A 16,223-nucleotide genomic window follows, 5' to 3' on the forward strand; every position below is an offset into this window, starting at 1 on the left:
GGTGTTGTTTCCTTTCAATTTCTTAGAAGGCTATTTTTGAAAATTCTAGTCTGTCTCTACTGAGCTCATGAAGAACAGACGAAGGGTTTTATTCCTGCCAAGGCCCATCAGAGAGGGCAAGGAGGCAGCAGCAGGCAGGAACCCCCAGCAGGAGGGGGAGCTCCAGGGGAAGCAGGGAACCGTGGGACTGCCCCACCCACTCCATGCCTTCTCCCCTTTGCGCCTCTGCTTTGCCTGGCCCTGGCTTTGTAGGATCTTCCTTTTTTTTTTTTTTTTTTTTTTTTTTTTAAGACAGACTCTTGCTCTGTCACCCAGGTTGGAGTACAGTGGCACAATCTCAGCTCACTGCAATCTCTGCCTCCCGGGTTCAAGCAATTCTCCTGCCTCAGCCTCCTGAGTAGCTGAGACTATAGGTGCCCGCCACCAAACCCAGCTAATTTGTATTTTCAGTAGACATGGGGTTTCACCATGTTAGTCAGGCTGGTCTCGAACTCCTTACCTCATAATCCACCTGTCTCAGCCTCCCAAAGTGCTGGCATTACTGGCCTGAGCCACCTTGCCTGGCGTTTGTAGGGTCTTGCACTTAAGGAGAGATTCTTTTCAGATGTCACGTCGTCTGGTTAATGTCATTTGTTCACTCATCCAGTCTTTAACTCATTGTCGAAACCTTTACTGGGCGCTTCCTGGATCCAGGCTCTGGGCTGGTCCTCAGGGTAGAAATGTGGATGGGCCTAGTCCCTTCCTTCCAGGCGCTGCAGACTAGCCTCCTGTTGCGGGGTCACGTGTGCGGTGAAGGAGGTGTGTGCGGCACTTCCGAAGGGCTTCCTTCAGGAAGCTACAAGTAAGCTAGACCTACAGCCTGGTGGGAAAAGGCAGAAAGGTTGTGAAGCACCTTCCAGACAGAGGGCCTGGCGTGTGCACCGTGTGGCTAGAGCAGTGAGTGGGAGAGAGGGGAGAGTCTCAGATGAGGCAGGGGAGGCAGACAGGGGCCAGGAGTGCAGGGCCTTGGAATGCTTGAGAGAGTGTGGACTTCCTGAGGGCGTCATGGGAGGTGCATCAGGGAGTTAGGAGCAAAGACATGATCAGCTTTCAAGCCTTGTCACACGGGGCTGTCGAGAATGAGTTAGCAGCCTGAGGCAAGGGGATAGGTTGGCAAGGGGATTAGCTGTGGTCCTCCAGAGGGAGGGGTGCAAGATGGCGTAGAAGGCCACCCTTGAGGGCTGGCAGGGAAGGGGCCTGGAATTATTTAGGAGGAAGACTGGGCTGGGCATGGTGGCTCATGCCTATAATCCCAACACTTTGGGAGGCTGAGGTGGGAGGATCACTTGAGGTCAGGAGTTTGAGACCTGCCTGGCCAACATGGTGAAACCCCGTCTCTACTAAAAATACAAAAATTAGTCAGATGTGGTGGCACACACACATCCCAGCTACTAGGGAGGCTGAGGCGGGAGAATTGCTTGAACCTGGGAGGTGGAGGTTGCAGTGAACCAAGATCACACCACTGCACTCCAGCCTGGGTGACAGAGTGAGACTATCTCAAAAAATAAGGTCAGGGGGAAGGAGATTGGACAAGGGCAGAAGGCAATGAGGTCAAAGGAGAGGCTGAAATACTCAAGGACCCCCAACTAGCATGGTCTCCAATTTTGCCAATATCCCCAATAAAATGACAATAGTGGTTTACTCACTTGTAACAAGTCAGACAACATAGGAACTATGGAGAAAAGTAAGAAACTCCACAGCTCCCTCTCCAAGTCCCGCTGCTGGGGTGATAAGGATTTGGAATGTGCCTTTTATGCTCAGCATTTACACAAAGTACAGACATGCACACATTTACGGAGTGCTTCTCTCTTATTTTTTACGGTAATAGCACAATACTATACCTGTTACTTTCAGTAATAGTGATGCTTTCACCCAGCATTATATCAACAACATCTTCAGATCAATGCAGTTATCTAATGCATTCTTTTAAATAGCTGTATAATATGGCGTAATATGGATGGACCTTAAATTGTTAAATCGCTCCTTTATTGGAAACTTTAATTGTTCCCAGCTGCTTTTTTTCATAGCCATTACAAAGAAAGCGTGATAGACATCCGTGGGTATGTGTGCATGCACACATATGTGCTTTTATTTTTATGAATTAGTTTCCCAAACAGAGACTTCCGGGTCAAAGGGCATATGCTGCCAAAATTCCGTCCAAGAGGTTGAGCAGTTGGCTCTCCGTCCACCTATGTTAGAATCTGCTCTTTGTAAACTCACCAGTGTTGAATGTTACTATTCTTCCTGCTTCCGAGGTGAAAAAATTTTACACTGGTTCCTTCTGAGGGTTTGGACCTGCACCTTCCTGACTCCTAGTAAGGCTTTCTAGTGTGTCTTGTGCGCTCTCTCTCAGGTGTGTGTTGTATGATCTCTCTCAGGTGTGTGTTGCATGCTCTCTCTCGGGTGTGTGTTGCACGCTTTCTCTCAGGTGTGTGTTGCGTGCTCTCTCAGGTGTGTGTTGCGCGCTCTCAGGTGTGTGTTGCACGCTCTTTCTTGGGTGTGTGTTGCGTGCTCTCTCTCGGGTGTGTGTTTCGTGCTCTCTCTCGGGTGTGTGTTGCACACTCGGGTGTGTGTTGCGTGCTCTCTCTCGGGTGTGTGTTGTGCGCTCTCAGGTGTGTGTTGCGTGCTCTCTCTCGGGTGTGTGTTGCGTGCTCTCTCTCGGGTGTGTGTTGCACGCTCTCAGGTGTGTGATGCGCACTCAGGTGTGTGTTGCGCTCTCTCAGGTGTGAGTTGTATGCTCTCTCTCGGGTGTGTGTTGCACGTTTTCTCTCAGGTGTGTGTTATGTGCTTTCTTTTCCTTTTCTGGATGCTCCCTGTCATATCCTCCACCCAGTTTGCAGCTGAAACCAGTTCTGTGTCATCTCTGAGAGTGAAGTGGGTTCTCCTTTCAGATTTTGACTTCAGGACCTTTGTCACTTGTTTTGTCAGCAATTTAAGATGCATTATCTACTTTACTGCTGTTCTAGGCATGTCAGGGACATTAACTGTGTGCACAGCCTTGCTTCTGTTTAAAGAGCATCAGGCCCACTGGGGCATCTCTTCTCCACCCTGTGCTCAAGTTGGCCTGGACACCCCACCCCCTGGGGCTGCTGCCTTGTGCTGCCAGCCTTCCTAGGAATGGCCATTTGGGAATGACCCCTTCCCAAGAGCTTTGTCACAGAAGGGATCATGGCCAGCTCAAAGTGGCTCCCATATTCAAGCAACACCTTGGCTCCTGGCACCCACAGTGGGAGCCCCACTCTTCGCTTCGTGAGTTGCCATGGCCCTGCGTCTGTTACTGGGTTTGGGGGCAATTATGAAATGAGAATTCACAACAGCCACATTTGCTCAGGCACACATGGGACAGTTTGCCAAACGGGGGAGTGAAGTACAGGAGTCATGGGGAGGCCGCCTCCCACTCCTTGGGGATCTTAGAGCTCCTGCCTCTCTGGTCTGCCTGACCGGTCCTTTGTATGGCTTTGCATCCCTCTCCCAGGGCCTTCCTCTTTCCAAGTGACCAGCAGATTGACGTGGAGCCCTGGGCAGAGCAAGCAGAGTTGAATTCCACTGAGCTCCACCAGATGCGTGTGCAGGACAATTGCATCTTCTCTGTTAGCCCCAAGGCGGGGAGCCTGAGTCCCGGAGAGGAACAGATGGTGGAGTTAAAATACAGGTGTTCCCCACCCCAATCATAGAGACCCTTACCCCTGGCTTTTCACTGTGTGACTCCAGGGCATCCCAAATGGCCATCACCTGGGAGGATCACCTTCTCACCTGCAGGGGAGGTCTAATTTCCTTCTTACCGGATCCCAACCCAGGGGCGAGTTGCTCCCAGGGGCTAGCTAGCAAAAAGCAGAAATGTCCTGTCCATTTGACAGAAATGTCCTGTCCATTTGCTCTCCTACTTGTACCAGGGCTCCAGAACTCATTCCCAGTCTGATCTATTTCTTTTTAGCCACCTGTTCATTGGCACTGATCGCCTCCCGGTGCTCCTCAAGGTGTCCCATGGCCGGGAGATCCTGGTGAGGCCCCAGCACCCTGGCCCTGCCCTGGTTTCAGGCTGGAGGAGGGGCTTGCTGGACAGGAGCAGGGATCTGTGTTCTCCTGGGGATCTGGCATCCAGATCTCTGCTGGTTGTGTCAGTTCATGCCAGGGAAGGATGCTACCCTCGGCCTTTTATTTCCAGCTTAATTTCATAGGTGTGACAGTGAAGCCGGAGCAGAAGTATGTGCACTTCACCTCCACTAGCCACCAGTTCATCCCCGTTCCCATTGGTGACACGCTACCCCCACGGCAGGTCAGTGGTCCACGCTGACAGGGTGATAAAGACACGCCCTCTGGAGGCACTTGAGAGGTTGGGCCAGCAGGTGGACTGGGCAACTGGGAGAGAATGGAAGGGAGAGGCTGCAGTGTTCTGGTGCCTGGTGCTGAGCCCTTTGCCTGGCCCAGTTTCAATTAAAAAATGAGGATTTTTTTTTTCTCCTTTAGCAAAATGTTCTTCAAATTTTTTTGACCATGAATCACACTAATATATTTTATGTTATATATGCTCAGACCCCAGTATATACATACACATACAACCAAAATGGAAATTGATAATTACTCTACTACCTGTAAAGTATACTGATATTTTCTTTCTTTTCTTTTCTTTTTTTTTTTTTTTTTTTTGAGATGGAGTTTCACTCTTGTTGCTCAGGCTGGAGTGCAGTGGCATGATCTCGGCTCACCGCAAACTCCATCTCCCGGGTTCAAGTGATTCTCCTGCCTCAGCCTCCCAAGTAGCTGGGATTACAGGCATGCACCTACACCCAGCTAATTTTTTTGTGTTTTTAGCAGAGACGGGGTTTCGCCATGTTGGCCAGGCTGGTCTCAAACTCCTAACCTCAGGTGATCCGCCCGCCTCAGCCTCCCAAACTGCTGGGATTACAGGCGTGAGCCACCGCACCTGGAGATATTTTCTTTTTTATTCTATTCTGTCCAGTTTTAAAAATGGTGGACATGACCCACAGCATCGATTTAGATCTGCTCACCAGTAGGTCTTAGCCACAGTTTGAAAATCACTGCTCCACAAAGGACGTCCTTCTGGAGTGTGAAGAACTGGAATGTGAATTCTTGGGAAGGTTTAGATCTTTCTTTCTTTGCCGATTGAAGGGAATACAGTTCCCTTGCTCTTGAAATGTACATTGGTAATCTCCAAGAGGGGGACATAGTATTTTCCCAAATATTTCACTGCTGTGCAATTTCTAACCATTTAGAAGCCTTTGTGTTTCTGAACAGGAGCCTCCAGCCATTCAGCCAAGAGGCCAAGGAATGGACTCCCTGGATCTAGAGGGGAGTCTGTCATCCTTAACTCTGTTCAATTCCGTATACCCCTCTGGCTTCCCAGCAGCCCAACTAGGGGCTGTGACAGTGAAGCTGGTTTGAATTACTGGGAATATGTAGTGCCATTTGCTAAAAGGAGATAAACTGGGAGCAGGAATAGGCTTTAGAATGAAGAGTTTGGTTCTGGCTAAGTTTGAGATGCTAATGAGACAACCAAGAGGGCTTGTCAGGTAGAAGCTGGACACCAAGTGTCTTAGTCCATTCTGGCTACCATAGATTGGGTGGCTTATAAAGAACACAAATTTATTTTAATTTATTACAGTTGATTGTAATTAGAAAGGCTGGGAAGCCCAAGATCAAGGCATGGGCAGATTTGGTGTCTGGTGGGGGCCCACCTCCTGGTTCATAGATGGTGGCTACTTGCTGTGTCCTCACATGGTGTAGGGGGCAAAGGAGCTTCCACAGGCCTCTTTTATAAGGGCACTAATCCCACTCATGAGGGCTCCACCCTTGTGACCGAATCCCCTCCTGATCATCTCTTAATACTATTGTATTGAGGATTAGGTTCCAACCTATGGGTTTTGTAAGGACACAAGCATTCAGCCCATAACACCAGGTCTGGAGCTCAAAGGGTGGTCCAGGCTAGGCAAATAGAGTCAGTATGCTCACGAGTGAGTGCTCAGAAAGGGGGAAAGGGGCCAGGACTGAAATGAACTCCATTCTCTCTGGCTTCAAAATTTTTTCATCTCTAAAAGGAAGGATTGGACTAGAAGATCTCTGGTTTCTTCTAGGACATTCTATAATTCCCAAACTTTGAAGTTAGTCTTTAGTCCCTCAGACCTTTCTGCCCCCTTATAACCTTTAAGCAGAACTGCCTTGGCCAGGCACAGTGGCTCAAGCCTGTAATCCCAGCAATTTGGGAAGCAGAGGTGGGAGGATTGCTTGATTCCAGGAGTTCAAGACCAGCCTGGCCAACAGAGTGTGACCCTCCATCTCTAAAAAATATATATATATATTTTAAAGCAGCTGGATGTGGCAGTGCACGCCTATGTCCCCAGCTACTTGGGAAGCTGAGGTGAAAAGATTGATTGAGCCCAGGAGCTTGGTGCAGCAGTGAGCCATGATTATGCCACTGCATTCCAGCCTGGGTGACGAAGTGAGACCTTGTCTCAAAAACAAATACTGAATGAAGTTAAATTGAAGACCTAAAATAAGCTACTCTTTACAACTAAGATGACAGATGATCCTAAAATGTCACAGGATGAACCTACAGTTACATATTTCTTGGGTGATCAAGCCACACAGGAAACGAGAGGTCTTTAGCGGAGCTCACAGACTCAAAGGTGACATCATGGAGATCAGCCTTTCCTCCCACCGTGGGCATAGCGTCCCATGTTCTCTGGCTTGAAGTCCTGAGCTGATGTGGCAGTTTTCCTATTCCTGTCCCCTGCAGATTTATGAGCTGTATAACGGTGGCTCAGTGCCTGTGACATATGAGGTCCAGACCGACGTCCTGTCACGGGTTCAGGAAAAAAATTTCGATCACCCCATCTTCTGCTGCCTCAACCCCAAAGGGGAAATCCAGCCAGGCACCACTGTGTGCGTCTTGTGGATCTTCTCACCCATCGAGGCTAAGACCTATGCTGTGAGCAGCAGCCTGGATGACGTGGGAGGCGGGGTGGTGCTGGCTTCCCCAGCAGGCCTCCCTCTGACCAGTCCCTACCCCGCCCCTCCTAACTCTCCAGGTGGACGTGCCCATACACATCCTGGGATGGAACTCGGCACTCATCCACTTCCAGGGAGTGGGCTACGACCCCCATAAGATGGGGGACACAGCCCCATTCCACAACATCTCCTCATGGGACAACGTTTCCATACACTCTAGGCTGATGGTGCCTGGACAGGTGGGGAGACGGGACCTGGAAGGCCTGAGGCCTTGGGAGAGAGCCTCAGCGCCCAGGGTGGCCGGAACAGAACGATGGGGAGGCTGGGAGGTAAATGAGATGGAGTTGAAGAGGGACAGAGGCAGAGATGAGGCCTTGGAACCTGCCCTCCTCCAGATTCAGGAGGCGACACCAGCTCCAGCTCTGTGAGAGGCCTACCCTGCCACCTAGCGCCCACGGGTGTTCCTGCTCAAGCTGCTGCACCTGTGCAGGACCCTCCATTTCACCGACTTCTCTGGGATGAGGATGTTAAAAGATGGCATAGGAGTGGGGGTGTTTAAAAGGTGTCAAAAGGGCAGGGCGCAGTGGCTCACACCACCACTTTGGAAGGCCAGCACTTTGGGAGGCCAAGGCAGGCGGATCATCTGAGGTCAGGAGTTCGAGACCAGCCTGTCCAACATGGTGAAACCTGTCTCTACAAAAATACAAAAATTAGCTGAGTGTGGTGGTGGGTGTCTGTAATCCCAGCTCCTGGGGAGGCTGAGGCAGGAGAATCACTTGAACCCGGGAGGCAGAGGTTGCAGTGAGCTGAGATCACACCACTGCCCTCCAGCCTGGACAAGAAGAGTAAAATTCCATCTAAAAAAAAAAAAAAAAAAAAAAGTTCTTCCCCTGGACCTAGATGGATTTTGATGAAAAATATCTAGAGTCAGTGATGCTACCTTAGTCCACATGCTCCTCATTGTTGGAAGGTCTGACCCGCCCATCCATGTGTCCATTTATCCACCTACACACCCGTGCGTTCATGCATCTACCCAGTGATCCACACCGGTAAATGGGTACTTACTCATCTAAGTACCCATCCACCCCTCCAGCCAGCCCCCCTTCTCCAGCCATTCAGTCACTATCCATCCACCTGTCCACCCTTCCAGATGCTTGTTGGACTTGAACTCTGGAATGAGCACCTCAGAGGCTCTGGGGACAGAGAAGAGCCAGACAACATTCCTGCCCTGGAATCACTCAGTCTGGACAGAGTGAAGGTGTCCCTTCCATGTGGTCTCAGCCGTTCCAGACATCCCTACAACACACTCTTATTCTATGCCCAGTGAGATGCCAACAGCTGATCAGCCATTCCTTTACAATTATCCATCAGAGAGACTCAAATTATGTTGGCTTTAGCTCTGTCTTCTCTAAGCTGATTCTGATTCAGCCCTTCCAGCCTACTTTAACATTTGAAATCATGGGCACTAGAGTGTGACTGTCTGGTTTTTCCCAGCTACAGGTGTGGGAGATTGTTGGACAATTTACTTGTCCTCTCTGAACCATAGCAGCTCATTGTAAAATGGGGCAGTAGTGGTAGCTATGTCAGAGGGCCATCATGAGGCTCACATGCATGGGAAGCACCTAACACGGTGCCTGGCCTGGGGACGGCACTCTGTAACCAGCAGTAGCTGTGTGGTTCTTTCTTTACCTCCCCTTTCCACCCACAGAATGTCTTCCTGTCCCAGTCTCACATTTCCCTGGGAAACATCCCTGTGCAGAGCAAGTGCAGCCGCCTGCTCTTCCTCAACAACATCTCTAAGAATGAGGAAATTGTCTTCGCCTGGCAGCCAAGTCCTCTAGATTTTGGGGAGGTGAGAGTACCCTGAGTCCACAGAATTGGAACCTCCATCAGAGCTTCAGACTCATCCAACCCCACACTGCCCCATCCCATTCCACCCAACTCCATACAATCACATCCCATCCCATCCCACCCCACCCCACCCCACCCCACCCCACCCCATCCCATCTCATCCCATCCCACCCCATCCCATCTCATCCCATCCTATCCCATCCCATCCCACACCAATCCACCCCACCCCATCCCATTCCACCCCATCCCACCCCATCCCATCCCATCCCACCTCGTCCCATTCTATCCCATCCCATCCCACCCCACCCCATCCCATCTCATCCCATCCCATCCCGCCCCATTCCACCCCACCACACCCCATCCCATCCCATCTCACCCGACACCACCCCATCCCATCCCATCCCATCCTATCCAATTCCACCCCTGTGAATCTCCAGAGACTCCTTCCCCAAATCAACAGGTGTCTGTGAGTCCCATGATAGGGGTGCTGGCTCCTGAAGAGACGGTCCCATTTGTGGTGACCTTGAGGGCCTCTGTGCATGCCAGCTTCTACAGTGTAGACCTCGTATGCAAGGTAGGAACCAGCCCCAGAGGTAAGGTGGGATAGAGGCCCAGCTCCCAGTGCTGGAGTGGGGTGAGATGGGCTATGAGATCCGTAGACCCCAGCAAAAGGCAGAAGTCAGCCCTTGGAAGGGAAGGGCCCACAGCATAGGCCCAGGGCAAGCTCCAGACCTTGATCTTCTCTTTCTCTGTCCTGGCCAAAGCTGTATCCACAGCAGCTCATGCAGCAGTATCACAAGGAGCTGCAGGAGTGGAAGGATGAGAAGGCGAGGCAGGAAGTGGAGTTCACCATCACCGACAGGAAAGTGAAGGTGAGGAGGACTGAGTAGGCCTCAAACACCCAGATCTTTCTGACTGGTCTTACCAGAGGGGACAGAGGTAGTGGGCCAAGGTGGCACTCCAGGCTAAACCAGCCAGCCTGCCCTAAGAGACTAGATTCCATTCACTGGACTTAGCTTAGCATCTCCACAGCCATCCAGAGAGGGTCTCTGGGTAGAGAAGGCTGTCTGTCCATTCCCTGCTTCATGTAGCTAGCATTTAATGAGTGGCTACTATGTGCTGCACACTGCGGATACAGGGGAGACAATGCAGAGTTCACCTTGTTTTTGTTTTTGTTTTTTTGTTTTGAGACAGAGTCTGCCTCTGTCACCCAGGCTGGAGTGCAGTGGCGCGATCTCGGTTCACTGCAACCTCCGCCTCTCGAGTTCAAGCGATTTTCCTGCCTCAGCTTCCCAAGCAGCTGGGACTACAAGCACCTGCCACTATACCCAGCTAATTTTTGTATTTTTAGTAGAGATAGGGTTTCACCATGTTGGCCAGGCTGGTCTCAAACTCCTGACCTCAGGTGATCTGACCATCTTGGCCTCCCAAGGTGCTAGGATTACAGGTGTGAGCCACCAGGCCCAGCCTGGAGTTCACCTTCTTATAGAAGACAGTGTGGCTTCAGGGGAAGGCTCTGAAAACAGATTCCCCAGGTTTCATTCCTGGAGTTAATGATCTAGCTCTGTGATCTCAGTCAACCTATGGAACATCTCAGTTCCTTCAGCGATAAGAAGTGGAGGTGGGTACTGTGACATCTGGTATTTGCTTCAATATAATCCAGAGGTGGGGCACAGCTCAGACCAGACTGGCTATGAGTTGCTAGTTGTTGAAGCTTGGCGATGGGCAATGGAGGGTTCTTTGTAGCATCCTCTCCACTTTTGGATACATTTGAAATTTTCCATATTAAAAAGATAAAAGTCTAGGCTGGGCGCAGTGGTTCACTCCTATAACCCCAGCACTTTGGGAGGCCAAGGCGGGTAGATCAGGAGTTGGAGACCAGCCTGGCCAACATGGTGAAATCCCATCTCTACTAAAAATATCAAAATTAGCTGGGCGTGGTGGCAGGTTCCTGTAATCCCAGCTACATGGGAGGCTGAGGCAATTGCTTGAACCCAGGAGGTGGAGGTTGCAGTGAGCTGAGATCATACCATTGCACTCCAGCCTGCTGACAGAACAGGACTCTGTCTCAAAAAAAAAAAAAAAGATCAAAGTCTAAAAATATTTTTTAATTCGAGTGAGATATCTGCTTAGTAGCATTGTTGTGAGGATTAAGTGAGTTAAGGAAAATGTCCTGAATCCCTCATTTAGGGTTTACTTTCCAAGTTAAGTGTTCAGTTCATTCTTCATATGTGATAGTGAAAATAAAAGCTTTCCTGAGTCTTAAAACTGACATTTTCTGGTCAGGGAAAGAGACTCAATAGCAAGGTGCACTAACAGTATTTCCCAAATAAAGGCACACAGGAGAAAATAATGAATCGATAGAATCTAATTAAAATTAGATTTTTTTAATGAATAGAGAAGTTGGCTCAGAAATAGAGTGGACTTGCATTAGTGACTCAACTAGTGACCATTATAAAAGGAATAAAGGTTTGAGTGATTTACAGGAGTTTAAAAATGCACTTGATATTGAGTCGTTATTTCATATGTTCTTAAAACAATTATTGTATTGAACTAAAAATAAACTAAGTAGTTTGTTCATGTAACATATCTACAAAGACATGCTTCTAAATTTTCCACTTAGCCCAGTTTTCTGTCTTCAGCATTACTACAAATGCCTCACTCCATCGTCATTTTGGATTCTTCAGCATCTTCTGTATCATTTCCAGGGGCATCTCTGGGAATAGATGCCTGTCTTCCCTCAGAAACACACTGCGAACCCCAGTATGCCCACAATTTACACCTTTTCCCTTCTCTGAGGTGTGCTGCTTTTTGGCACAGCAGAAAAACACACTTCTAGGATCTGAAAAACTAAATTTTGGGCCTGGTTATGTCATAAACTACAGAAACGTTAGGTCATACATTCTCTCCAGGCGCTTGTTTCTCCGCAGCAAAAAAGAATTCATATTTGCTTGGTCCTTAGTAGTCCTTTACTATTTCGTTTATCTTCATGATGACCCTTAAATTTGAGTACGGTAGCATTAGGCTCATTTTATAGAAGAAATTAATCTCAAAGAGGGTATAGTCTCCCAACGATCCCACAAGTAGTAATATATTAGGCAGAGCTAAACTCACACACTCTCACTCAAGATCCTAGCACTGGTACATGCTGTGCTAACAAGTTTGCTGAAATGGATGCGGCAGCAATTTCTCAGGTACCTTCTGATGATCCTGTTCTCTGCTTCTACCTGCTATGCTTTCTCTCTTGTCTCAACCAGGGTTAACATATGAAACCACATATAATCACCAACTTTCATTTACCATGGTTTTAAAATATTCTTTAAATTTTTTTTTATCTCCATGTTAAATCCAGAGAAAATGTTAAGTTTTTTGAAAGTTTCTATGCTGCCTGCTTCTCTGAAGGCCATGGGACTTACCTGTTTGTTTATCATAGCAGAAATTCCCAATATTTTGTAAACACCACAGATTACTTTTTATAACTATAAAGACAATTATTACATACTTAAAACCAATTCAAAATAAAATAAATCCCCAATACTTCTTATTCCCGGGAGTAGTAGTTTTAATTAGATTCTGGCACCCAGGAAGCGCTCACTGAATGTGAGTTATTAGTATGTGTTTTTGGAGGTGGGGGTCAGACAATAAACACGAGACAGTCTTTGTTCCTCCCCCAATTTCACAGCCATCCCAGCTGGTATTCTTGCTCCTCAGTCACCTCGGTGTCTGCCATGCCGAAACCCCAGGGAGTCACCGCTCCCCTCTGAAGCTCTGGCTCAACTGTGAATACAAATTACTTCCTAAGGCTGGGAACAGTGGCTCACACCTGTAATCCTAGTGCTTTGGGAGGCTGAGGCATGAGGATTGTTCGAGCCTGGGAGTTCAAGACCAGCCTTGGGCAACATAGTGAGATCCTGCATCTACCAAAATAGAATTTTAAAAATTAGCTGAGTGTGGTGGCTTACACCGGTAGTCCCAGCTACTCAGCAGGCTGAATTGGGAGAATCACCTGAGCACAGGAGTTCGAGGCTGCAGTGAGCTATGATCATGCCACTGCACTCCAACCTGGGCGACAGAGTGAGATCCTGTCAAAAGAAAACAAAAATTTCTTCTTGGGGGCATGAGAGAAGGAATTTCTGAATTAAATCTTAATAAGGGAGACTATTTTCTCATCTTACCAAACCATTCTTATCTCAGCAAACCACAAAGCTCCAGGGCACCAGGGCAAGCACGCTTGGAGCTGCCCGCCCACATTTGATGGCATTTCCTTCACTCAGGAAACCAGAATTTCCTGGTCTGCAAGCAGCACTTCCCTAGGGAAGGTTCTAGAAGAAAGCGTGACTGCGAATTGGGCAGGACCAAGCGGGCAGCAAGGTGATCAGAAGGGGAAATCTCTTCAGACCTCTTGCATCTTTTTTTTTTTTTTGAGAGTCTCACTCTGTGGCCCAGGCTGGAGTGCAGTGCTGAGATCTTGGCTTGTTGCAACCTCTGCCTCCCAGGTTCAAGCGATTCTCCAGCCTCAGCCTCCTGAGTAGCTGGGACTACAGGCACGTGCCACTGCATCTGGCTAATTCTTGTATTTTTAGTAAAGATCGGGTTTCGCCATGTTGGCTAGGCCTGTCTCGAACTCCTGACCTCAGGTGATCCACCTGACTTGGCCTCCCAAAGTGCTGGGATTACAGATGTGAGCCACTGCAATTGGCTGGGCCTTTCGCATCTCAAGCAAGGTTCTCTATTCTTTCACAGAGGAGAACATGCTGCATAGCGTGTGAACCTGCGAGGACGTACAAGGTGAGGCACGAGCCCCAGGCCCAACTTCTTGGGACAATTTGGGAGGGTCCTTGTTTGCTCCCCCAACTCCTGGACCAGCCTCCCAGAAAGGAGGGATGAAAGTGGCAATGAGTGGGGTCACATGCTTAGGTGGCCCAAAGGGCCTGATGGGAAACTAAGTCAAGGGACCCCATTGGTGATATAAGTGTGGTCCCCAAACCCTTGTCATCCATGTCTCTCCCTTCCCAAAGACGCTACCTCCCATCAAGAACCAGCAGTCTGCCAGCCGGCCTGCCAGCTGGAAACTGCACACCCCAAAGGAGGAGATGTCCTGGTCCTGCCCCCGGCCACCCTCGCCAGGCATGCTGTGCCTGGGCCTCACCGCCCGAGCCCATGCCACTGACTACTTTCTGGCTAACTTCTTCTCAGAGTTTCCCTGCTACTTTTTGCAACGGTAAGCTCTTGGGAAAGCAGGGGTCACCCTCCTCTTCTCTCTGTCCTCTCTGCCACTCCAGAGCAGGGGCTGCCCAGATCCAACCCATGGTGAGGGGTGGAGCATGGATAGTGGCAGTGGGACTCATTGAGCGCCACTGGGTCCACGATGCCCCCATTACTGCTTAGGCCTTTGTGAGAGGGGAACCAAGAAGCCAGAGCCTCCTGGGGAACACAACTAGGCATCCCCTGCCCATCTTTGTTCTTTCTTTTTCCAACTGGGAGTCTCTCTGGCTCCTGTGCTGACTCCGAGGATTTGAGCTTGGTTCTCTGAACCCAGTAGCACTACAGTTGGGTTAAGTCTGGGAGTGCCTCAAACTCATCTGTGCCCTTATCACTGGGTAGCTACCACTACTTGTTTATGCCCCCAACCCCAGCATGGTGGCTTGCCCAGGCCACTCAGGGTGTCATGGCTGCCACAGGGAGCTGCCAGAGAGGAAGGCCTCCAGGGAAGAGTCAGAGACTTCCAAGGAAGAATCCCCTACCAAGCGGGGCCCTGTCTCCAAACAGCAGCAGCAGCTCCTGGTTGACATTCTCACCACCATCATCAGGTACCAGCTCACACCCTGGGCTCTCACTGCCACCTCCCCATCCCTCCAGCTCATTCAGCCAGAGCCCCTTACATTCCAGCACTCTTCCTTTCTTAAGAAATAGAACTTGATGGGGCACGGAGGTTCTTGCCTGTAATTCCAACACTTTGGGAGGCAGAGGTGGGAGGATGGCTTGAGCCCAGGAGTCTGAGACCAGCCTGGGCAACATAGCAAGACCCCATCTCTACAAAAAATACAAAAATTAGCTTGATGTGGTGGTGCATGCCTGTAGTCTCAGCTACTTGGGAGGCTGAGGTTCGAGGATTACTTGAGACCATTAATTAACTTAATTAACTGGGAGGTTGAGGTTGCAGTGAGCCATGATCATACCACTGTACTCCAGCCTGGGAGACAGAGTGAGACACTGGCTCAAAAAAAAAAAAGAAAAAGAGAAAGGAAGAAAGAGAGGGGGTGGGGGAAGGGAGGGAAAGAAAGAAAAGAAAAAAAGAAACAGAACATCTTTGCAAGATCCCTCCACTGTCCCCTACCCCACGCGCCTCAGGATAGTAGAGCTCTGATGGAGCTGGCTGGAGGGATTCTCAGGTCTGGGTCCTGAGTTCTGCCCCATTTCTGGGCTAGTAGATGAGTCTGGAGCCAGTTCAATATCTCCCCAGGGCTCCTGCCCATCAGCTGTGTCATTCTGACCTGCTGTGCCTCCACCAGACCATGTTCGTTTCCAAGATGTCTTCCTTGAAAGAAAGAATAGGAGGAACAACTGACCAAGGGCTCCCCTCTCCCCACCTAGCATCCCCATTTCCCACCTAGCACCTAGCCCTGAAGCCAGGGCTCCCAGGGGCTGCAGGGCCCCTCAGCAAGGCTTTCTCCCCCGCTGCTGCCATCTAGGGGTCTTCTGGAAGACAAGAACTTCCATGAAGCTGTGGACCAAACCCTGGTGGAGCAGGTGCCGTACTTCTGCCAGTTCTGGCATAAGCAGTCGACTATGTTCGTGGACCAGAAAAACAGCCTGTACTTAACACCAATCCCGCCCTCCAGCAGCTGGGAGGATGGGAAGGGCAAGCAGCTGGAGGACAGACCCGAACACATGCCAGGGTTGGGGAAGAAGGAAGAGGGGGAGGAGGAGGAGGAGGAGGAGGAGAAGGGTGAAGACGAAGAAGAGGAGTTGGAGGAGGAAGAGGAGGAAGAGGAGGAGACAGAAGAGGAGGAGAAATTGAGCAAGGAGGAGATAAAGGAGGAGAAGGAGGAGAGGGATGAGAAGGAAGAGAAAGTGAGCTGGACAGGGATCGGGCCCACACCGCAGCCTGAGTCCCAGGAGTCCATGCAATGGCAGTGGCAACAGCAGCTGAAAGTCATGATGAAGGAGGAGCAAGAACAGGACGAAAAGGAGGCCATCAGAAGGTGGGCAGCCAGGCCCCGGTGAGGATGGGAGGGAGGCGGGAGTGCAGAAGGTTGCTAGAAGGCAATGGATGCTGAGGCTGGCGCTGCCTGTGTGCACATCTCATCCTCACTCAGGGCTTAGTGAGGTCATGTTGGTAGCTTAAGGCCTCTGTGGGAGTATCA

At 49.9% G+C, this 16,223-nt stretch overlaps 1 protein-coding gene across 2 annotated transcripts in view; it reads left to right on the forward strand.

Moving 5' to 3' along the window:
- Window positions 1-16,223, forward strand: part of CFAP65 (cilia and flagella associated protein 65) — a 36,556-nt gene that overhangs the window by 19,400 nt on the left and 933 nt on the right. For both annotated transcript variants that reach the window (XM_039470182.2, XM_074398996.1), the window contains 12 exons: window positions 3,515-3,691; window positions 3,974-4,040; window positions 4,205-4,315; window positions 6,794-6,985; window positions 7,086-7,244; window positions 8,714-8,857; window positions 9,317-9,430; window positions 9,621-9,728; window positions 13,600-13,644; window positions 13,875-14,077; window positions 14,538-14,666; window positions 15,549-16,061. In XM_039470182.2, coding sequence (XP_039326116.2) covers window positions 3,515-3,691; window positions 3,974-4,040; window positions 4,205-4,315; window positions 6,794-6,985; window positions 7,086-7,244; window positions 8,714-8,857; window positions 9,317-9,430; window positions 9,621-9,728; window positions 13,600-13,644; window positions 13,875-14,077; window positions 14,538-14,666; window positions 15,549-16,061 — 1,962 coding nt within the window. The remainder of the gene's footprint in view (window positions 1-3,514; window positions 3,692-3,973; window positions 4,041-4,204; window positions 4,316-6,793; window positions 6,986-7,085; window positions 7,245-8,713; window positions 8,858-9,316; window positions 9,431-9,620; window positions 9,729-13,599; window positions 13,645-13,874; window positions 14,078-14,537; window positions 14,667-15,548; window positions 16,062-16,223) is intronic.

This window comes from Saimiri boliviensis, chromosome 5 (assembly GCF_048565385.1).
Source record: "Saimiri boliviensis isolate mSaiBol1 chromosome 5, mSaiBol1.pri, whole genome shotgun sequence".
Lineage (NCBI taxonomy): Eukaryota > Metazoa > Chordata > Mammalia > Primates > Cebidae > Saimiri > Saimiri boliviensis.